The 24,321-nt window shown below is 46.3% G+C and overlaps 1 protein-coding gene across 3 annotated transcripts in view; it reads right to left on the bottom strand.

The window, feature by feature from the left end:
- Positions 1-428: 428 nt before the first annotated feature.
- The window catches only part of fhl1a (four and a half LIM domains 1a), a 28,779-nt gene continuing 4,886 nt past the window's right edge, over positions 429-24,321 (bottom strand). For all 3 annotated transcript variants that reach the window (XM_072271082.1, XM_072271083.1, XM_072271085.1), the window contains exons 2-6: positions 20,910-21,094; positions 13,664-13,838; positions 12,868-13,037; positions 11,964-12,150; positions 429-1,332 (exon numbers count right to left, since the gene is read on the bottom strand). In XM_072271082.1, the coding sequence (XP_072127183.1) occupies positions 1,181-1,332; positions 11,964-12,150; positions 12,868-13,037; positions 13,664-13,838; positions 20,910-21,094 (869 nt within the window). In that variant the 3' untranslated portion in view covers positions 429-1,180. The remainder of the gene's footprint in view (positions 1,333-11,963; positions 12,151-12,867; positions 13,038-13,663; positions 13,839-20,909; positions 21,095-24,321) is intronic.

Consider the following 24,321-nt stretch of genomic DNA (forward strand, 5'->3'; position numbering starts at 1 on the left):
ACACAGACTGTTACCGCTGGCGCATGGTGAGATGGAAGGATAGATCACACAGATGGTTACCACTGGCACACATCTAGCTTCATGGTTGCACAAACCAAAACTTCCACTGAATCACAGAGGCCATTAGGCCAATCTATTGTACCAGTTGTAGATCCAATCGAGGTCACAGTCGAATCTGACTATAACTCTGCTCCTCACTCTGGCAATCATGTTCAGCTGTCTTTCCAAGGGACATCCATCAACCATTTAGATAATGTTGTGGACCACAATGACTTATCATGGTAAGAGCTTTCACAGTGCTGTCGTGGCAGGTGTTAAAGCATCTGGTTCCCAGCCACAGACTGGGGAACAGGTTTTAGGTGCTTTTTGGAAGAAACTGCCCACTAATGTGTGTTGTGAAAATAACTGTAATTGCAAACATCAAGTGGCCACGTACAGATCTGAGACTTTATTAAAAGGTAATATTTTATGCTCCAAGTAATCTAGTACATTGGACTGTGATCTTGCATGCCTACAGGTCACACACAGTATATATAATTAACATGCACTTTTACATGACAGGTGTTATTTCAAAGGCACTCAACTGTAATGTCAGTAGTTAGTCTGAAAATTACCAAGTGACTGAATAAGTGAATAAAGGCAAAACTGAATTCAAAAGCTGAATATTGGTGTGTTTAAGTATTCAAATCTCAAATTTCTGTGCTATAATTGGTGTGTGGTGATATTACAGCGCAGCTATCACACAAGCCGAATATTTTCTGCTAACATACATTATACCAATTCAGTTTGCATTTTGATGCACCACACTTCACTCAAGCCAAGACATTGGAGAAACTTAAGATAATGTGTGCAGTTAAACACTACAGTAACATGTTGAGTAAATGGTATTTCACTGTTTATAATTTCAGCATTAAATGTCATTAGATCATCTAGAAAGATGTATGATTAAATATTGCAAGCATTTAGAACTTTCCATGACATTCTGTCAAATTTCTGATTGCTGTTTCTACCTGTGGATAATACTTAGCACTGCAGAAAACACAAAGTGCATCTAATATTGGAAATCATTCCCGGTAGATGCTATTTTGTCACTATTGATGCATCTGGTTAGCTAACTTTTGCTTATAACTGGACTAATATAGATGGCATTTGTTGATGTTTCTGCATGCCATCTCCACCCTTACAGGTTTTTGCCGCACTCAGTACAGTAGACCTCCCTGTTATGAGTGACAAACCGCTGGTTGACCAGGCTGCTGTAACACCTCTTACACTTGAAGCACTCCTTGTGCCACTGGTGACCTTCAGAGGTTACGATCTCAGCTCCGCCAAACCCTGACAAAAGATACATATTTAGTGTTAGAGCACTAACCCAGGTGTTGGGGCAGTATAGACTGAGTGGACCGAAGGGCCTTTCATCCTGTGACTATCCAGCACTCAATCCATCACTGTGGGCAGCACAGGAAGTTGTCTTAAAGCCACAGCGAGATTATAGATCAGGAGAACAGCGGTAGAGTGTTGGCAGATGGGTTCCTGGCATTGTGAGGTGATCGAACATAGAACATTGGCAGAGGGAAGGGAAGTGGAGTGATAGGGGCAGTTGGTATACAAGAATGCTATTGGGGTGGGTTTTAACTAGATTGAAGGGTGGTGGGAACAGAAGTGAGGAGGCAGAGTATGGGGCGATTGGGCACAAGTAAAGACGGCTTGTAGGGAGATTGAGGAAGGATAAGCAGAATATAGAGCAAAGATGCACTCAGCCAGACCAGTTAGCCTAACGTCGGTGGTGGGGAAACTGCTGGAGCCAGTTATCAAGGATGTGATAACAGCACATTTGGAAAGCGGTGAAATGATCGGACAAAGTCAGCATGGATTTGTGAAAGGAAAATCATGTCTGACAAATCTCATAGAATTTTTTGAGGATGTAACTAGTAGAGTGGATAGGGGAGAACCAGTGGATGTGGTATATTTGGATTTTCAGAAGGCTTTTGACAAGGTCCCACACAGGAGATTAGTGTGCAAACTTAAAGCACACGGTATTGGGGGTAAGGTATTGATGTGGATGGAGAATTGGTTAGCAGACAGGAAGCAAAGAGTGGGAATAAACGGGACCTTTTCAGAATGGCAGGTGGTGACTAATGGGGTACCACAAGGCTCAGTGCTGGGACCCCAGTTGTTTACAATATATATTAATGACTTGGATGAGGGAATTAAAGGCAGCATCTCCAAGTTTGCGGATGACACGAAGCTGGGTGGCAGTGTTAGCTGTGAGGAGGATGCTATGAGGATGCAGGGTGACTTGGATAGGTTGGGTGAGTGGGCAAATTCATGGCAGATGCAATTTAATGTGGATAAATGTGAAGTTATCCACTTTGGTGGCAAAAATAGGAAAACAGATTATTATCTGAATGGTGGCCGGTTAGGAAAAGGGGAGGTGCAACGAGACCTGGGTGTCATTATAAACCAGTCATTGAAAGTGGGCATGCAGGTACAGCAGGCGGTGAAAAAGGCGAATGGTATGCTGGCATTTATAGCGAGAGGATTTGAGTACAGGAGCAGGGAGGTACTACTGCAGTTGTACAAGGCCTTGGTGAGACCACACCTGGAGTATTGTGTGCAGTTTTGGTCCCCTAATCTGAGGGAAGACATCCTTGCCATAGAGGGAGTACAGAGAAGGTTCACCAGATTGATTCCTGGGATGGCAGGACTTTCATATGAAGAAAGACTGGATGAACTGGGCTTGTACTCGTTGGAATTTAGAAGATTGAGGGGGGATCTGATTGAAATGTATAAGATCCTAAAGGGATTGGACAGGCTAGATGCAGGAAGATTGTTCCCGATGTTGGAGAAGTCCAGAACGAGGGGTCACAGTTTGAGGATAGAGGGGAAGCCTTTTAGGACCGAGATTAGGAAAAACTTCTTCACACAGAGAGTGGTGAATCTGTGGAATTCTCTGCCACAGGAAACAGTTGAGGCCAGTTCATTGGCTATATTTAAGAGGGAGTTAGATATGGCCCTTGTGGCTACGGGGGTCAGGGGGTATGGAGGGAAGGCTGGGGCGGTGTTCTGAGTTGGATGATCAGCCATGATCATAATAAATGGCGGTGCAGGCTCGAAGGGCCGAATGGCCTACTCCTGCACCTATTTTTTCTATAGTTAGAGATGTCTTTATTTCAATGCTAAGAGTATCATAAACAAAGCGGATGAACTTAAGAGTGTGGATCAATGCATGGAACTATGACATTGTGGCTATTATGGAAACTTGGATGTCTCAAGCAAGGATGCCTGCTGAATGTGCCAGGCTTTAGATGTTTTGAAAAGGACAGGGAGAGAAGCAAAAGAGGTGGGGGCGTGGCATTGCTAATCAGGGATGGTATCACAGCTGCAGAAAAGGAGGAAGTCATGGAGGGATTGTACTGCATAGGTATGTTCCATTGAGACAGGGAAAGGATGGTAGGGTAAAAGAACCATGGTGTACAAAGGATGGGGAAAATCTAGTTGAAAAGAAAAGCTTACGAAAGGTTCAAGAAACTACGTATTGTTAGAGCTATAAAAAACTACAATGGTGCCAGGAAGGAGCTCAAGAATGGAATTAGGAGAGTGGGATTAAGGAAAACCCCAAGGCATTCTAGAAATATATGAAGAGCAAGAGGAAGAGCTGTGTGAGAATAGGACCAATCAGCTGCAATAGTGGAAACGTGCATGGGACCAGTGGAGGTACTTAGTACTATTCACTATTCACCAGTGAAAAGGACCTTGGCAATTGTGGGGATGATTTATAGTGAACTGAAACACTTGAGTGTATAGACATTAAGAAAGAGGATGTACTGCAGCTGTTGAAAGGTATTAAGTTAGATAAGTTGCCAGAACAGGATGAAATATACCCCAGGCTACTGTGGGAACATAACATAAATAGGAGCAGGAGTAGATCATCTGGTCACCAAGCCTGTTCTGCCATTTAATAAGAGCATGGCTCATCTCCACCTACCTGCCTTTTCCACATAACAATTAATTCCCCAACTATACAAAAATCTATCCAACCTTGTCTTAAATATATTTACTGAGGTAGCCTCCACTGCTTCATTGGACAGATTCCACATATTCACCACTCTCTGGGAAAAGCAGTTCCTCCTCATCTCCATCCTAAATCTACTCCCCCGAATCTTGAGGCTACATCCCCTAGTTCTAGACTCACCTACCAGTGGAAACAACTTCCCTGCGTGTACCTTATCTATCCCTTTCATAATTTTATATGTCTTTATAAGATATCTTCTCATTCTTCTGAATTCCAGCGAGTACAGTCCGACACGACTCAATCTCTTCTCAGTCTAACCCATTATCTCTGGATTCAACCTAGTGAACCACCTCCAAAGCCAGTACTGTATATCCTTTCTCAAGTTCCCTGTACAGTTGCAGTATAATCTCCCTACTCTTAAATTCAATCTCTCTAGCAATGAAGTCCAACATTCCATTTGCTTTCTTGATCACCTGCTGCACTGTAAACCAACCCTTTGTGATTCATGCACAAGCACTCCCAAGTTACTCTGCACAGCAGCATGCTGCAATTTTTTTTACCATTTAAGTAATAATCTTCTCTTCCATTTTTCCTTCTAAAATGGATGACCTCACATTTACCAACATTGTACTCCATCTGCCAGACCCAATATCATAATTGGGTCTACAATATCATAATTTCAAGTCTTAGTACACTGTTGGTTGGTTGTTCGTCCATTGTTGACGTTGATGAGGACCTCGACACCATTATGCTGGTGTCAAGACTAGCGCGTGATTTGGATTTAAGTGAGGGAGAGTTGCGCAGCGTCAGCCTCACTCTCTCTTCCCAATTCCCATCTGGATCCAGTGGCAAGACAGAGTCTAGACAGCTGGAGATGGGACTAGGCGCAGTGGATGACCAGGGCGTCTTCTGTGTCTTGTCCTGCTCTACATGTTCCACGACGCTTGCAGAGACCGCCTTCTTGACCGTTGGACCTTCCATATGTCTCGTCCGCTCAATCCGCCGGAGTCTGTCTTCACATGCTGGGATAGACAACTCCCTATCACACCAAGGGTTTGAGACCCGTCGGCTACCCTCACCTGGTTTAGCCGGCTTGTCGAAGCCGTTGCCTGGGGTGTGGCCGCTGTCGCATGCAAACAGCTACACTGTACAAATTGTGCAACAAGAAATAAAGAATAAATAATGAAAATAAATCTACCTATAGCCTTTGCCTCTCCTCTCCTAAGCTTCAGTAAGCCAAAGCCTCAACTCCCCACTCTAACAGTGGTCCACTCTCACAAATGGCCGCTCCACTTAAACGTAACTCCTTTTCAAAGGACCTTACCAAGTGCCTAATTATGCACAATGTAATGTCTCCTCAGGAACACAAAAAGTATGGACTACCCTGCTCATTTCTTTTAAATTCTCTCTCCCTCTACTCAGTCCAGTGTCTTGTCTGGACTGTGGTACGCAAAATGCTCATCAATCCTGTCTCTGGGAATCTTCTCCAAAAATATGCCCACCACTGAAGTAAAAGACTGTCTATCATTCCCAACTCCTGTGAGGTAATGCTGCACCTGACCTCGATCTATCTCATTATTGTCTGCCTGCACTTCACTTTCTCTGTAAACATTTTATTCTGCATTCTGTTGTAATTGATTGATTTGCCATTGTACCTCAGTACATGTAAACTGATTTCAAAGCTGTTGAAGACAAGGAATTGTGAGCAGTTTTGGGCCCCTTATCTAAGAAAGGAGATGCTGACATTGGAGAGGGTTCAAATGAGGTTCTCAAAAAGGATTCCAGGATTGAACATTTTGTCATATGAAAAGCATTTGCTGACCCTAGGCCTCTACTCATTGGAATTCAGAAAAATGAGGGGTGACCTCATTGAAACCTATTGAAAGTTGAAGGTCTTGATAGAGTGGATGGCAAGAGAATGTTTCCTGTGGTGGAGGAGTCTATGATCAGAGGATACAGCCTCAGAATAGAGGCGTGTCTTTTTAGTACAGAGATTCGGAGGAATTTCTTTAGCCAGAGAGTGGTGAATCTATGGAGTTTGTTGCCACGGACAGCTGTTGATGCCAAGTCATTAGGGATATTTAAGGTAGAGGTTGATAAATTCTTGATTAGTCAGGGCATGAAATGATACGAGGAGAAGGCAGGAGATTGGGGCTGAGAGGGAAATGGATCATCCAGAATGGACTCAAAGAGTCAAATGGCCTAATTCTGTTCCCATTCACTGGTCCTGAGGAAGGGTCTCAGCCCAAAATGGTGACTGTTTACACTTTTCCATAGATGCTGCCTGGCCCGCCGAGTTCCTCGACTATTTTGTGTGTGTGGCTTGGATTTCCAGCATCTGCAGATTTTCTCATGTTTCTGGTCCTGTATCATATGGAGTGAGATATTGAGGAGAGGAAATTTCATGGACAGGACCAGGAATGGGGCTGGTCATGGTGTCAGGGACCAGAAACCATGGCACGGACTCTGTGATTCTCCAAGATGATGAAAGGAAGGAGGAGGTTATAGTGGACGCGTTGGTAATCATTTACTAGATCTCTCTGGACTCTGGGCAGGTCCCAGCAGATTGGAAGACAGCAAATGTCACGCCACTTTTTAAAAAAGGATGTAGGCAAAAGGCAGGCAACTATAGGCCAGTTAGCTTAACATCTGTAATCGGGAAAATGCTTGAAGCTGTCATTAAGGAAGAAATAGCAAAACATTTAGAAAGGAGTGGTTCCGTTAGACAGACGCAGCATGGATTCAGAAAGGGCAGGTCCTGTTTGACAAACTTACGGGAGTTCTTTGAGGACATAATGAGTGCAGTGGATAGAGGGGAACAGGTGGATGTCGTATACTTGGATTTCCAGAAGGTGTTCGAAAAGGTGCCGCACAAGAGACTTATAAATAAGATACGGATGCATGGAGTCGGAGGAAGTGTATTGGTATGGATAGTGGATTGGTTAACCAATAGAAGGCAGAGTGTTGGTATAAATGAGTGTTTGTCTGGTTGTTAGTGGTGAATGGGGTGCTGCAGGGGTCAGGGCTGGGCCCGCAGCTGTTTACCATTTACATTGATGATTTGGAAGAGGGGACTGAGTGTAGCTTGGCAAAATTTGCTGATGACACTAGACTGAGTGGAAAATCAAATTGTACAGAGGATGTAGAGAGTCTGCAGAGGGATATAGATAGGTTAAATGAGTGGGCCAAGGTCTGGCAAATGGAATACAATGCTGGTAAATGCGAGATCATCCACTTTGGAAGGAATAATAGAAGAGCAGATTATTATTCAAATGGTGAAAGATTGCAGCATGCTGTTGTGCAGAGGGACTTGGGAGTGCCTGTTCATGAATCGCAAAATGTTGGCTTGCAGGTACAACAGGTTATTAAGGCGGCAAACGGAACGTTGGTCTCCATTGCTAGAGGGATTGAATTCAAGAGCAGGGAGGTCATGCTGCAACTATACAGGGTACTGGTGAGGCCGCACCTGGAGTAGAACATAGAATAGTACAGCACATTACAGGCCCTTTAGCCCACAATGTTGTGCCGACCCTCAAACCCTGCCTCCCATATAAGCCCCCCACCTTAGATTCCTCCATATACCTGTCTAGTAGTCTCTTAAACTTCACTAGTGTATCTGCCTCCACCACTGACTCAGGCAGTGCATTCCATGCACCAACCACTCTCTGAGTAAAAAACCTTCCTCTAATATCCCCTTTGAACTTCCCACCCCTTACCTTAAAGCCATGTCCTCTTGTATTGAACAGTGGTGCCCTGGGGAAGAGGCACTGGCTATCCACTCTATCTATTCCTCTTAATATCTTGTACACCTCTATCATGTCTCCTCTCATCCTCCTTCTCTCCAAAGAGTAAAGCCCTAGCTCCCTTAATCTCTGATCATAATCCATACTCTCTAAACCAGGCTTCATCCTGGTAAATCTGTACCCTTTCCAATGCTTCCACATCCTTCCTATAGTGAGGCAACCAGAACTGGACACAGTACTCCAAGTGTGGCCTAACCAGAGTTTTATAGAGCTGCATCATTACATTGCGACTCTTAAACTCTGTCCCTCGACTTATGAGAGCTAACACCCCATAAGCTTTCTTAACTACCCTATCTACCTGTGAGACAACTTTCAGGGATCTATGGACATGTACCCCCAGATCTCTCTGCTCCTCCACACTACCAAGTATCCTGCCATTCACTTTGTACTCTGCCTTGGAGTTTGTCCTTCCAAAGTGTACCACCTCACACTTCTCCGGGTTGAACTCCATCTGCCACTTCTCAACCCACTTCTGCATCCTATCAATGTCTCTCTGCAATCTTCAACAATCCTCTACACTATCTACAACACCACCAACCTTTGTGTCGTCTACAAACTTGCCAACCCACCCTTCTACCCCCACATCCAGGTCGTTAATAAAAATCACGAAAAGTAGAGGTCCCAGAACAGATCCTTGTGGGACACCACTTGTCACAACCCTCCAATCTGAATGTACTCCCTCCACCAAGACCCTCTGCCTTCTGCAGGCAAGCCAATTCTGAATCCACCTGGCCAAACTTCCCTGGATCCCATGCCTTCCGACTTTCTGAATAAGCCTACCATGTGGAACCTTGTCAAATGCCTTACTAAAATCCGTGTAGATCACATCCACTGCACTACCCTCATCTATATGCCTGGTCACCTCCTCAAAGAACTCTATCAGGCTTGTTAGACATGATCTGCCCTTCACAAAGCCATGCTGACTGTCTCTGATCAGACCATGATTCTCTAAATGCCCAGAGATCCTATCTCTAAGAATCTTTTCCAACAGCTTTCCCACCACAGACATAAGGCTTACCTGTCTATAATTACCTGGACTATCCCTATTACCTTTTTTGAACAATAGGACAACATTCACCTCCCTCCAATCCTCCGGTACCATTCCCGTGGACAACGAGGACATAAAGATCCTAGCCAGAAGCTCAGCAATCTCTTCCCTTGCCTCGTGGAGCAGCCTGGGGAATATTCCGTCAGGCCCTGGGGACTTACCCATCCTAATGTATTTTAACAACTCCAACACCTCCTCTCCCTTAATATCAACATGCTCCAGAACATCAGCCTCACTCATATTGTCCTCACCATCATCAAGTTCCCTCTCATTCGTGAATACCGAAGAGAAGTATTCATTGAGGACCTCGCTCACTTCAACAGCCTCCAGGAACATCTTCCCACCTTTATCTCTAATCAGTCCTACCTTCACTCCTGTCATCCTTTTGTTCTTCACATAATTGAAGAATGCCTTGGGGTTTTCCTTTACCCTGCTCGCCAAGGCCTTCTCATGCCCCCTTCTTGCTCTTCTCAGCCCCTTCTTAAGCTCCTTTCTTGCTTCCCTATATTCCTCAATAGACCCATCTGATCCTTGCTTCCTAAACCTCGTGTATGCTGCCTTCTTCCACCTGACTAGATTTTCCACCTCACTTGTCACCCATGGTTCCTTCACCCTACCATTCTTTATCTTCCTCACTGGGACAAATTTATCCCTAACATCCTGCAAGAGATCTCTAAACATTGACCACATGTCCATAGTACATTTCTCTGCAAAAACATCATCCCAATTCACACCCGCAAGTTCTAGCCTTATAGCCTCATAATTTACCCTTCCCCAATTAAAAATTTTCCTGTCCTCTCTGATTCTATGCTTTTCCATGATAATTCTAAAGGCCAGGAAGCAGTGGTCACTGTCCCCCAGATGCTCACCCACTGAGAGATCTGTGACCTGACCCGGTTCATTACCTAGTACTAGATCTGTATAGCATTCCCCCTAGTCGGCCTGTCCACATACTGTGACAGGAATCTGTCCTGGACACACTTAACAAACTCTGCCCCATCTAAACCCTTGGAACTAATCAGGTGCCAATCAATATTAGGGAAGTTAAAGTCACCCATGATAACAACCCTGTTATTTTTGCACCTTTCCAAAATCTGCCTCCCAATCTGCTCCTCTGTAGCTCTGCTGCTACCAGGGGGCCTGTAGAATACTCCCAATAGAGTAACTGCTCCCTTCCTGTTCCTGACTTCCAGCCATATTGACTCAAAAGAGGATCCTGCTACATTACCCACCCTTTCTGTAGCTGTAATAGTATCCCTGACCAGTAATGCCACCCCCCCTATCCCTTTTAAAGCAGTGAAATCCAGGAATATTGAGAATCCATTCCTGTCCTGGTGCCAGCCAAGTCTCTGTAATGGCCACTACATTATAGTTCCATGCATCTATCCAAGCTCTCAGTTCATCACCTTTGTTCCTGATGCTTCTTGCATTGAGGTACACACATTTCAGCCCTTCTACCTTACTGTCTTTACACCGTTTATTCTGCTTCTCTTTCCTCAAAGCCTCTCTGTACGTTAGATCTGGCTTTACTCCATGCACTTCTTTCACTACTCTATCGTTCTGGGTCTCATCCCCCTTGCAAATTAGCTTAAACCCTCCCGAACCATGCTAGCAAACCTACCTGCAAGGATATTGCTCCCCCTCGAGTTCAGGTGCAACCAATCCAATCTGTACAGGTCCCACCTTCCCCAGAAGAGATTCCAAAGATCCAAAAATCTAAAACCCTGCTCCCTGCACCAACTCCTCAGCCACGCATTCAACTGCCATCTCCTCCAATTCTTACCATCACTGTCACGTAGCACTGGCAGCAATCCTGAGAACGCCACCCTTGAGGTCCTGTTCTTCAGCCTTCTGCCTAATTCCCGAAACTCACACTTCAGGACCTCATCCCTCTTCCTGCCTATGTCATTGGTGCCAACATGTATCACGACTTCTGGTTGCTTTCCCTCTTGTACCAGGATGTCGTGTACCTGGTCAGAGACATCCCGGACCCTGGCACCCGGGAGGCAACAAACCATGCGGGTGTCCTTCTCACGTCCACAAAATCTCCTGTCTGCTCCCCTGACTATAGAGTCTCCAATGATGACAGCTCTCCTCTTCTCCGTCCCACCCTTCTGCACCACAGGGTCAGACTCAGTGCCGAAGGCCCTGCCACCATGGCTCACACCTGGTCGGTCGTCCCTGCCAACAGTATCCAGGACGGTAAACTTATTATGCAGGGGAATGGCTACAGGGGTGCTCTGCACTACCTGTCTGCTCACCTTCACCTTCCCCCCTCTGACTGTCACCCAACGACCTGCTTTTGATAGCCTAGGTGTGACTACCTCCCTGAAGCTCTCATCTATGACTGCCTCATTCTCCCTTATGAGTCGAAGGTCATCCAGCGGCTGCCCCAGTTTCCTTACACAGTCTTCCAGATCACCCAGCCGTATGCACTTCTGGCAGATGTGAAAATGCAGGAGAGGGGCGTTCCCCCAAGACTGCCACATCTCACATGTGATCTCACATCTCACTGCGTGCAGTTCTGTCTCCATACTTGAGGCAGGATATTCTGGCTTTGGAGGCAGTGCAGAGGAGATTCACCAGGTTGATTCCAGAGATGATGGGGAGATTGAGTGGCCTGGGACTGTACTCTCTGGAGTTCAGAAGAATGAGAGGGGATCTTATAGAAACATACAAAATTTTGAAAGGGACAGATAAGATAGAAGTAGGAAAGTTGTTTCCATTGGTAGGTAAGACGAGAACTAGGGGACATTGCCTCAAGATTCAGGGGAGAAGATTTAGGACGAAGATTAGGAGAAACTGTTTTTCACAAAGAGTGGTGAATCTGTGGAATTCTCTGCCCAGGGAAGCAGTTGAGGCTTCCTCACTAAATATATTTAAGAAACAGTTAGATAGGTTTTTACATAGTAAGGGAATTAAGGGTTACGGGGAAAAGGCAGGTAGATGGAGCTGAGTTTACGGACAGATCAGCCATGATCTTATTGAATGGTGGGGCAGGCTCGATGGGCCAGATGGCCTACTCCTGCTCCTATTTCTTATGTTGTTATGAAAACTGTCGGGCCGAGCTGGAGTCACGAAGCGGACGGGCCGGACCTACCGGTGACCGGTTTGTGGCAGGTGCCACATTTCTTGGCGATGAATTGGCTGTAACAGTCGACGCAGTACAGGAAGTTCTCGTGGGCAGTGAACTGGGTTCCACTCAGCTGCTTCCGACACGTCTTGCAGACGAAGCACTCGGTGTGCCATGGCTCGTCATGGTAGCTCACCCCTCCACTGGTGATGGGCTGAAAGGACCGGGGGAGAGGCAGAGTCAGGCAGAGGGGAAGGGGAACCGACCCTCACTGTCCCATTCCCCCCAAAACCTTTAACCTCAAACCTCCCCATCCACCTCAACCACACCCTTACCCCCTCCATCAACTCTCCCCCCCCAACCATCGCTCTTCTCCCACCCTCCTCATCCTCCCTCTTCCCCCCCACCTTCCCTTCTCTAGCATTGAATCCTATCAAATGTTGAAAGGCCTGGAGTGGATATGGAGACGTTTCCTAAAGCGGGGGAGCCTAGGACCAGAGGGCATAACCTCAGAAAAGAGGAGCATCCATTTAGAACAGAGAGTAAGAGGAATTTCTTTAGCGGGAAGATGATAAATCTGTGGAAACCTTTGTTAATTGAGTATATTTACAACACAGGTTGATAAGCTGTTAATTAATCAGGGCATCAAAGTTTACAGAGTGGAGGCAGAAGAATAAATCAGCCATGATCGAATGTCCTACTGCTCCTATATCTTGTGGGTTTAGGGATTTACCATCAGCCGAGGCAACTGGCCGGCACTGGGGAACGCGCAGTGTGGACTGGTTACCGGAGTCACTCATCACTTCAGGGATCACGGACGGGTCCAGCGGTCAGACCAAAGGACACACTTCTGGTCCTGGGGGTCACTGGCCGATCTTCCCCCCACCAGCTCCCCCGCCCCGCCGGCCGGCGCCTCCACCCTCACCCTTACCTTCCTGCAGTGGGTGCAGTGTTTGGAGAACTTCTTCTCGTTGCAGGAGACGCAGAAAATCTGGTCGCCCCTCGGGACGAAGCTGCCGGTACCGATCTCCTTCAGGCACCGCTGACAAGTGAAGCAGCGTTCATGCCAATGGGAGCCGCCGTACTCAAAGCTCTTCGTCCCTGTAGGAAGATCACCAGATCAGCAGATCAGTCCGGTTCCTCCGGGGCTCGGGGAGGGGACGTTCTGCCCTTTCCCGTCTCCTCATCTCAGTAAAAATCCGCAAACACGGTGGCCGACCTCAGAGCCCAGCTCACCGACTCTAACCCGACTGCGGGACGTGGATGCAGCGAATCGGAACCCACGGGGAAGCCCGCCCGGTCACAAGGAGAGCCTGGGAACGCCACCCGAGGTGAGGTGCCCGGCCGGGAAGGAGCTGTCTGGGTGAGGGGTAGCGGCTCTGACGCCGTTCCTGGGAGGGAGCAAGGTGGGACTCGATGGGTGAATGACTGCACCGTGGATCTGGCCTGGCCTACGGGCGAAAAGGGCAACACCTCCGAGGCTTTGAAACCGTAGAGGGAGACCGGAGCCCGGAGCCCGGTGCAGACGGGCGATGGGTGGTTATGGGTCCCGATATCGACGGGCGGAGACCTGACAGAATCCGTAATCATTTCCGCAGTTCAGGGACAGCAGGTGAACCGCAACCCATCAGGGGCGGGGGAGGGGGATACAGCCTACTGGTTAATTGGTAAACCAGCGAGTTAACCGATTGTTAGCTGGAGTCGCCGGCGGAGGGATGCGTACTCACCTGGTTTGATGGCCCGCTTGCAGCTCTGGCAGGTGGACGCGTCGGTCCGGGGCAGACACTTGGCGCAGGTGATCCTCCCGTTCTTGATGCTGAACGAATCGTTGACTAGGGAACGTCTGCAGTGGTAACAGCGGAAGCAGTCTTCGTGCCAGTATTTGTTCTCATGATGAAGTTCCTGCAGAGCGGGGCAGAGACAACGGTGAAGCGGTGGCGCTTCCGCCTATCCGCGTCTCCGGGTTCGGGCACTGACCCCCGGGCCGGGCAATGGCCCAACGTAAGAATGGGAAACTGTGGCCCTTCGAGACACTCTGTAAACGCCTTACTCACGATCCCATCCTCAGTAAATTCGGAAATCAGACAGTCGTTCCCCTCAGCCGCACCCTGGTCGGGACCTAAGCAGTCCCCGGTCTGACCATCTGCCTCCACTCAGCCTCCAGTTCCAGCGTTTCCACTGTTGACGAAGGCCCACAGGAGGCGAGGCGCTGTCCTCCAACCGCATCATTTAAATATCCGTCACTGAGAGCCCCCATCGCCCAGGACAAACCCTCTTCTCATTGCTACCATCAAGGAGACCCACACTCAATGCTCCAGGAACGGCTTCTTCCCCTCCAGCCATCTACGCTACGTCACTATATTTTGTTCTCTTTTCCCACTGCTTACTTACTTTGATATGTATATACATATATATAATGAAATTTATAATGTTATTACTATGCACTGTAATGTACTGCTGCCACAAACAACAAATTTCACGGCCTATGCCTGTGATGTTAAACTTGATTCTGATTTTGATGAATGTCCTTGTCCCGCTGAAGGGTTTCGGCCCGAAACGTCGACTGTACTCTTTTCCATAGATGCTGCCTGACCTGCTGAGTTCCTCCAGCATTTTGTGTCTGTTTTCTACAAACCAGATGTTTTTGGCGCTGCAGTCCTGTGTCTCTCCCGCAGAGGGAGACAGAGGCCGAGGGTGGGCACCGTGAGTTTTATAACACAACTTCGATCTGCTGTTGTGAGTGTGATCCGCCTGTGGCGTGATCAGATAAACCAGTCAGCGAGATTTTCCCCAGTCTCTATTAAAACACACAAATCTTCGATAATCTGCCCTTCTTGGAGATTCGCAGCTCCGGGGGCCACTGTGCCAATTTACAAACACTCCTGACGAAGGGTCTCGGCCCGAAACGTCGACTGTGCTTCTTCCTGTGGACGCTGTCCGGCCTACTGTGTCCACCAGCATTTTGTGTGTGTTGCTACAAACACAAAAGTTCTGCAGATTCTGGAAACCCAGAGCAACAAACACAAAATGCCGCAGGAACTCTGCATGTCAGGCAGCATCTATAAAGGGATATAAACAGTCGACGTTTGGAATGCTTCATCAGGACTGGAAAGGAAAGGGGCACAAACCAGAATAATAAGATGGGAGAGGGGAGGGTGTACAAGCTAGAGGGTGAGAGGTGAAAGTTAATGAGTTGCTCCAGCATTTTGTGTGTGATACCAGTTTGGTTCCATTTACTGGATCGTTATCAAGGCCACCTGTACAAAAATTCAGATCCACCCACACAAAACATCACAGCCACCCATACAAAACATCACAGCCACCCACACAAAATCCCTGATGCACCTGATGACCCTGTGAACTCCATCTCAGAGGCCGATGTTAGGCTGACTTTAAAGAGAATGAACCCTCGCAAGGTGGAAGGTCCTGATGGAGTACCTAGTAAGGCTCTGAAAACCTGTGCCAGCCAACTACCGGGAGTATTCAAGAATATTCTCAACCTCTCACTGCTACAGGCAGAAGTTCCCACTTGCTTCAAAAAGGCAACATTTATACCAGTGCCTAAGAATAATAATGTGGGCTGCCTTAATGACTATTGCCCAGTAGCACTCACATCAACAGTGATGAAATGCTTTGAGAGGTTGGTCATGAGTCGACCGAACTCCTGCCTCAGTAAGGACCTGGACCCACTGCAAGTTGCCTATCACCACAATAGCTCAACAGCAGACACAATCTCAATGGCTCTCCATACAGCTTTAGACCACCTGGACAACACAAACACCTACGTCAAGATGTTCATCGACTACAGCTCAGCATTTAATATCATTCCCACAATCCTGATTGAAAAGTTACAGAACCTGGGCCTCTATACCTCCCTCTGCAATTGGATCCACGACTTCCTAACCGGAAGACCACAATCTGTGCAGATTGGTGACAACATCTCCTCCTCGCTGACGATCAACACTGGTGCACCTCAGGTGTGTGCTTAGCCCGCTGCTCTACTCTCTGTATACACATGACCGTGTGGCTAAAACCATCTATAAATTTGCTGATGATACAGCCATTGTAGGTAGAATCTCAGGTGGTGACGAGAGGGCGTACAGGAGTGAGATATGCCAACTAGTGGAATGGTGCTGCAGCAACAACCTGGCACTCAACGTCAGTAAGACGAAAGAGCTGATTGTGGACTTCAGGAAGGGTAAGATGAAGGAACACAAACCAATCCTCATAGAGGGATCAGAAATAGAGAGAGTGAGCAGTTTCCAGTTCCTGGCTGTCAAGTGTTATGTATCCCTAGGGTTCATATTTTCTGTGCACTGTCACTTTGAAACGTCGGGAGAATGAGACTGACTTTTGGACTGTTTGAGCTGTTAGAGAGAGAGAGAGAGAAAAAGGGACAAAGCCTGCCTTGAGATGGTGCTTATACAAACTCTAAAGCATACTTACACTTATACAAGGATGCTGCCTGTTTGTGAGTTCTTACAGAGAGAGAGAAATGAGTGGCTCGTGAGTCGCCATGGTGACCGAGGATGGCGTTATTTGATGGACGGCTGGTGTTCGGTATGTTCTGATAAATACAAGGCCAGCTGGTTGTTAGACAGACACATGGCTTCGGACACTGATGAGCTTTCTGTGCCCACAGAAGAGTAGGTTTCAGAGGATCGATCAGTGGCTCTCGTAGTGTGGAAAAGGGGTGACCGATGGGAAGTTATCAGTGTGTCCAACTCTTGCCTGGGTTGATAGCTTCACTACAGAAGACAGTCTCCTTTTTGTGGTCACATTCGGTGACTTTTAAGGATCTCGGAGGACAACAAAGGATCAATGGCATCAGCTTACTCGGACAACCGCAACATCTCTCTCTCCACCATTACTCAACTCAATAACACGAACTGAACTGACTCCATTTACGCATCATCGTAAGACTGTATCCACTTACCCCGTAAGCTTGAAGAAGCTTGGCTTTTATATATTTCCACACTTATATATGCATGAATTTTGCTAACCTGTTTGATTCACCTGGTTATATATTACTATATTGCGTAGTTACTAATAAAACAGAATTAGTTAACAGCAAGACCAGACTCCAGGTGTGTTCCATTTCTGCTGGCTCTTTAAACCTGTTACGGGGTATGTAACACAAGATCTCTGAGGATCTAACCTGATCCCAACATATTGATGTTGTTATAAAGAAGGCAAGAAAGTGACTATACTTCATTAGGAGTTTGAAGAGATTTGACATGTCAACAAATACACTCAAAAACTTCTATAGATGTACCGTGGAGAGCATTCTGACAGGCTGCATCACTGTCTGTAATGGAGGGGCTACTGCACAGGACCGAAAGAAGCTGCAGAGGGTTGTAAATCTAGACAGCTCCATCTTGGGCACTAGCCTACAAAGTACCCAGGACATCTTCAAGGAGCGGTGTCTCAGAAAGGCAGCGTCCATTATTAAGGACCTCCAGCACCCAGGGCATGTCCTTTTCTCACTGTTACCATCAGGTAGGAGATACAGAAGCCTGAAGGCACACACTCAGCGATTCAGGAACAGCTTCTTTCCCTCTGCCATCCGATTCCTAGATGGACATTGAACACTACCTCAATTTTTTAATATATGTTATTTCTGTTCTTTGCACAATTTTTAATCTATTCATTATACATATACTGCAATTGATTGATTGATTTATTATTAATTTATTTTTCTCTTCTTCTATATTATGTATTGCATTGAACTGCTGCTGCTAAGTTAACAAATTTCACAACACACGGCGGTGATAATAAACCTGATTCTGATTCTGAAGTATCAGAGCCATCCATTCAATCCCACCAGCAACGAAGGCCAACATTCCATTTGCTTTTTTGATAGCCCACTGCACCTACAAACCAACCTTTTGTTATTCATGCACAAGCACTTCCAAGTCCCACTGCACAGCAGCATGCTGCAATTTTTTACCATTTAAATAATAATCTGCTCTTCCAGTTTTCCTTCCAAAGTGGATGACCTCACATTTACCAACATTGTACTCCATCTGCCAGACCCCTGCCCACTCACGTAACCTATCTATATCTCTCTGCAGACTCTCCGTATCTTCTGTACAATTTGCTTTTTGACTCAGTTTAGTATCATCAGCGAACTTCTATACACTACACTCGGTCCCCTCTTCCAGATCGTTAATGTATATCGTGGACAGTTGTGGGCCCAGCACTGACCCCTGCGGCACACCGCTCACCACTGATTGCCAACCAGAGTAACACCCATGTATCCCAACTCTCTGCTTGCTATTAACCAATCCTATATCCATGCTAATACATGCCTCAACTCTATGTACCCATATCTAATGGATAGGTCTTTTATGTAGCACCTTATCAAACACCTTCTGGAAATCTAAGTAAATACTGTCCATCTGTTCCCCTCTATCCACTGTGTCTGTGATATGCTCAAAGAACTCCAGTAAGTTTGTCAAACAGGACCTACATTTGCTGAATCCATGCTGCGTCTGTCTGATGGATCCATTTCCTTCCAGATGCCTCGCTATTTCTTCTTTCATGATAGATTCAAGCATTTTCCCCAACTACAGATGTTAAACTAACCAGCCTGTAGTTACCTGCTTTTTGCCTACATCCTTTTTGGAACAGTGGCGTGACATTCACCATCCTCCAATCTGCGGGGACCTGCCCGAAGTCCAGAGAATTTTGGTAAATTATCACTAAAGCCTCGGCTGTAACCTCCGCCATTTCTATCACCTCCCTTTGGCATGTTAGATGTGTCCTCCACCGTGAAGACCGACACAAAATAGTCATTCAAAGCCTCGGCTATTTCCTCATTACCCAATATCAATTCCCCCTTCTCATCCTCCAAGGGACCTACATTCACTTTAGCCACCTTTTTCTGCTTAATATAATTATAAAAACTTTTACTATCCATTTTTATATTTTGTGCTAGCTTATTTTCATAATCTAGCTTCCCTTTCTTTATTGCTCACTTCGTGGTTCTTTGCTGCTTTTTAAAGTTTTCCCCAATCTTCCAGTTTCCCACTACTCTTGGTGACTTTATACACACAAGCTTTTAGTTTGATGCCTTCCTTTATTTCCTTAGTTACCCAAGGCTGGCTCTTCCCACCCCTACTGTCCTGCCTTTTAACTGGAATATACTTTTGTTGAGCACCATGGAAAAATCTCATTAAAAGCATTCTATTGTCCCTCAATCACCCCACCATGTGTTCCCAGTCTACACCAGCCAAATTCCTCATCCCATTGAAGCCTCTATTGTTTAGGGAGAATACACCAGTTTTCCTTTGAACTACTGCATCCTCCATTTGTATGGTAAACTCAATCACACTGTGATCACTCTTTCCAAGAGGATCCCTAATTCTACCTGTCTCATTGTACAGGACTAGATCTAAGACAGCACGTTCCCTTGTAGGTTCAGTATTATGTTGTTCAAGAAAGCCATCAAGGATGCATTCTGTGAAGTCCACCTCAAGACTGCCTTGACCGACCTGATTCACCCAGTCTATGTGCAAGTTAAGGTCCTCCATGATAACTGCTGTTCCATTCTTACATGCCTCAGATATTCCTGTTTATTGCCTGTGCCACTGTAACATTACTATGCGGTGGCCAATAGACATCTCTCACCAGTGACTTTTTTCCCTTTACTATTCCTAATCTCTACGCAGATGGATTGAAAATTCTGCTCCTTTGATCTTATATTGTCTTTCTCAATCACTCTAATCTTGTAATCTTTGACTTGTAAATCTTATACATCTCTTCTTAAGGCAACTTAATTTTTTTTGTACTTTCCTACTTCTAATATTTGTATATCTGCATTTGTAATGCTACTTTGACACTAATTTTCTTTGGGATCAATAAAGTATCTATCTATCTATCTATCTAAAACATCCAAGCCACACACACAAAACATCAGAGCCACCTGCACAAAATCATTAGGACCCCCTGATAGAAGTATATAAATGTATATATTATTAGACAGGGTAGGTAAATAGAATTCTTTTCCATGAGGAAACAGTTTAGGCTTAAGGTGTGAGGAATGGGATTTAAAGGGGATATGAATGCTTTACAGGGTGGTTGATACATGGGTTTCCTTGCCAGAGGAGGTTGTGGAGTCAGATACAGTCACTGTAGGGGTGTGTGTGTGTGTGTGTGTGTGTGTGTACACCTGTGTGACTATATTCCAATAACTAACATTAGGCTTCTTGCATTTCCTGTAACTTGAGAATCTACTCACTATTGCTTCCCCGCTCACCTGTAAGCACTGCATACCCAATTCCTATCCCCAGCCTATGGATACCTGAGAAATAAGGTGGCAGTGAATAGGTTGCATGTGTCCAGCAGCAAGCAGGGTAGATGGTGGATGGAGGACAGCAACGCCAGGAGGGGCAGGCTGAATGAAGCAGAAACTGTCCCACAACAAATTGTTACGATTGGGATTGGGAAGGTGATACCCGGGAGACAGAAGAGTCCTGAATCTGTGGGAATTTCCCAGGGGAAGAGAAATCCTGGAGAAGGAAAGGATGGTCAGTGATTGGGATAATTGAAGGCTCAAGTTGAAGCTGAGATCTAATTGGCATTCAACCAAACAATGAATATCACCAAATGAAACAGCGGCCCTTTGCAGCCAAGGTGCAAAGCACAGTACCGGTAGCACACAGCACAAACACAGTAGTTATGATCATGCAATGCAGTTGGTCAGCTGACAGAGAGGGTCAGTTTATTCACCTCGTAAATGGCCTTGCACTTTATTGTCTGCCTGCACTGCTCTGCAATTCCTCTGTAACCATAACACTTTATGCTGCATTCTGTTACTGTTTGACACAGTAATGATCTGATCTATACGAACAGTGTGCAAGACAAGCTTTTCACTGTATCTCGGTACATGGGACAATAATAAGCCAATGGGCGGGGGGTTGGGGGGGGTCAGGTGATGCCATTCGTCCTACCCCGCCCGAGTCCGCCCACCTTGGAGCCGCAGCTAATAGGCTTCCTGCATTCGGCACAGGTGTTGGCGATGAATTTCTCATAACAGCTGACGCAGCAGAGGAGCTTGTCCTTCTCAATGAACTTCTGTCCCTGCAGGGACTTCTTGCAGTGGTGGCAGTTGTTTTGCTCACTCATGGTCCGCTCCTGGTACCGGAAGTATGGCCCTGTGCACACAAGACAAACAGGATAACTCAGTTTATTGCCATTCGCACGTATACCACTGAACAAAACAACCTTCCTCTGGACCAACACAACTCCCACACAGCACCGAGTCATATCACCACAAACAATAACGTAAGTTCAAGAAGACTGACATTTAGGAGTGAGCAAGGGACCAGGAGAGTGAGATCACCCTGTCCTGCTGCCACCCAGATAGGCTTGTGCACACACAACATGCCTGGACACACGTACGCACACCAGAGCACAGAAATGTGTGACAACATACGTGCATAGGCATATGGGCACATACAGTACATGTTGACATGAGCAGAGGTAAACACAAATCGATACACAAGCACACATATGCAAGTTGTACATGTATGTATGTTTACTTATTCACCCCGACATGCACACACACACGAATACCAGAGTCCCTAATATGCATTTCACGCATGGACAGAGAGACAGACATACACACATAGAAAGACAGATACACACAGACACACCTACACACAATCACAGACACACATACAGAAACACACACACACACACAGATACACAGACACAGACAGAGGCTGACAGACACACACTGATGCACATACACACACAGACACATACACAGGCACACACACACAGACATACACACACACATGCACACTGACAGGCAGACACACACACCATACACACACAGAGAAACAGATCTACATAGACACACAGATACACACACATGCAGAGACAGACACACATGTACACACAGACACACACACTGACAAACACAGGGGGAGACACACACATTCAGACAGACACACATACAAACAGACACAGACACCCACAGACACCCATACACACACACACGCAAATAGACACAGAGACTGACAGATGCACACAGACACAGAGACACACATACACACAGACACAGCCACACACACACTCACAGGCACACACAAAGACACGCAGAGACTAACAGATGCACACAGACACACATGCACACAAAAATATATTGACAGATACAGAGACAGGCACACACACACACATAGACACACGCTCATACAAACACACACACACACACACACAGAGGCAGATGCACACACAAACACAGACAGTGGTACACAGACACACATAAAGACACATATACACAGACACATGCATACACAAACACACAGGCACACACACACAGCCACAGACACACACAAAGACTGACAGATGCATGCGCACGCACACACACATAGACACACACTCAAATACACACACTCACACAGGCACACACACAGACAGACATGCATGCACACACAAACAGACACAGGCGCACATAGACACACAGCCAGACACACAGCCACAAACACACACACACATGCACAGACACACATAAACACAGACACACACACTCACACATACACAGAGACACACACACAGACAGACATGCATGCACACACAAACAGACACAGGCGCACATAGACACACAGCCAGACACACAGCCACAAACACACACACACATGCACAGACACACATAAACACAGACACACACACTCACACATACACAGAGACACACACACAGAAACACATACAGACACATGTACACAGACAGATGCACAAAGACACACAGACACACATAAACACACACACAGAGACAGACATACACAGAAAAATAGACACACACATAGAAATACATACCCCCCCCACACACACACACAGGCACTGACACACACAATCACAGGCACACGCACACAAAGACACACAGAGACTGACAGATGCACACAGGCACATATGCATGCACACACACAGACACAGGCACACACACACAGACTCATACACTCACACAGGCACACAGACGTACATACACACATACTCAGACACACACACACAAACATAGACAAAGGTGCACATAGACAGACACATACAAACACGCAGCCACAGGCACACACAAAGACACAGACTGACAGATGCACACAGAAACACAGACACAGAAAAACACATTGACAGACACAGGAACACACACACATAGACACACACACACACACTAAGAAACAAGACCCAGGTGCACATAGACACATACCCACCCACACAGACAAACACACAGTCACACAGACACATGCAGATATACACAGACACACACTCACACAGGCACATATACACACGCATATACACACTCAGATACACACACACGCATACACAAACACACAGGCGCACATAGACACACAGACATACACACACACATAGAGCCACAGGCACACACAAAGACACAGAGACTCAGATGCACACAGACACACTGACAGACACAGACACTCACATACACACACACTCAGACAGACACACACAGCCACATACACACAGAAAGGCAGACACATGCACACAGATACACACACCCACAAACAGACACACACACAGACGCACATATGGGCATACACAGACACACAGAGACACACAGACACACACACACGCGCACACACACAGAAACACATACACAAACATGCACACACAGACACAGACAGACGCACAAAGACAGAGAGAGAGAGAGAGAGAGAGAGAGAGACACACACACAGGCACACGAACAGACACACATATATATGCACACACACAGACATTCTCAGACAGGCAAACACACACAGAAACAAACACACAGGTACACAGACAGCTGTATACACACACACACATAGACACACACACTGACACAGAAACACATACAAACACACACATACACACACACAGAGAAACACATACAAACACACACACAATGGACAAACAGAGAAAGACACACACACAAACACACAGACAGACATACATAGACAGGTAGAGACACACACACAAAAACATATCCACACACACACAGACAGACAGACACAAACACACAGATGCAGACAGACAGGCACACATGCATACAGACACACAGGCACACACACATACAGAGAGACGGACAAACACACACTTACACAGACACACACAGGCATACACAGACACACAGAAACACATACAGACACGTGTACAGACACAGACAGATGCACAAAGACACACACAGACAGACACAAACACACATAAACACATACAGACACGTGTACAGACACAGACAGATGCACAAAGACACACACAGACAGACACAAACACACATAAACACATACACACACACAGAGACAGACATACACAGAAAAAAATAGACACACACATAGAAATACATATCCCCCCACACACACATGCACTGACACACAGAGACTGACAGATGCACACAGACACATATGC

This window comes from Mobula birostris, chromosome 10, assembly GCF_030028105.1.
Source record: "Mobula birostris isolate sMobBir1 chromosome 10, sMobBir1.hap1, whole genome shotgun sequence".
In the NCBI taxonomy this organism is placed as follows: Eukaryota; Metazoa; Chordata; class Chondrichthyes; order Myliobatiformes; family Myliobatidae; genus Mobula; species Mobula birostris.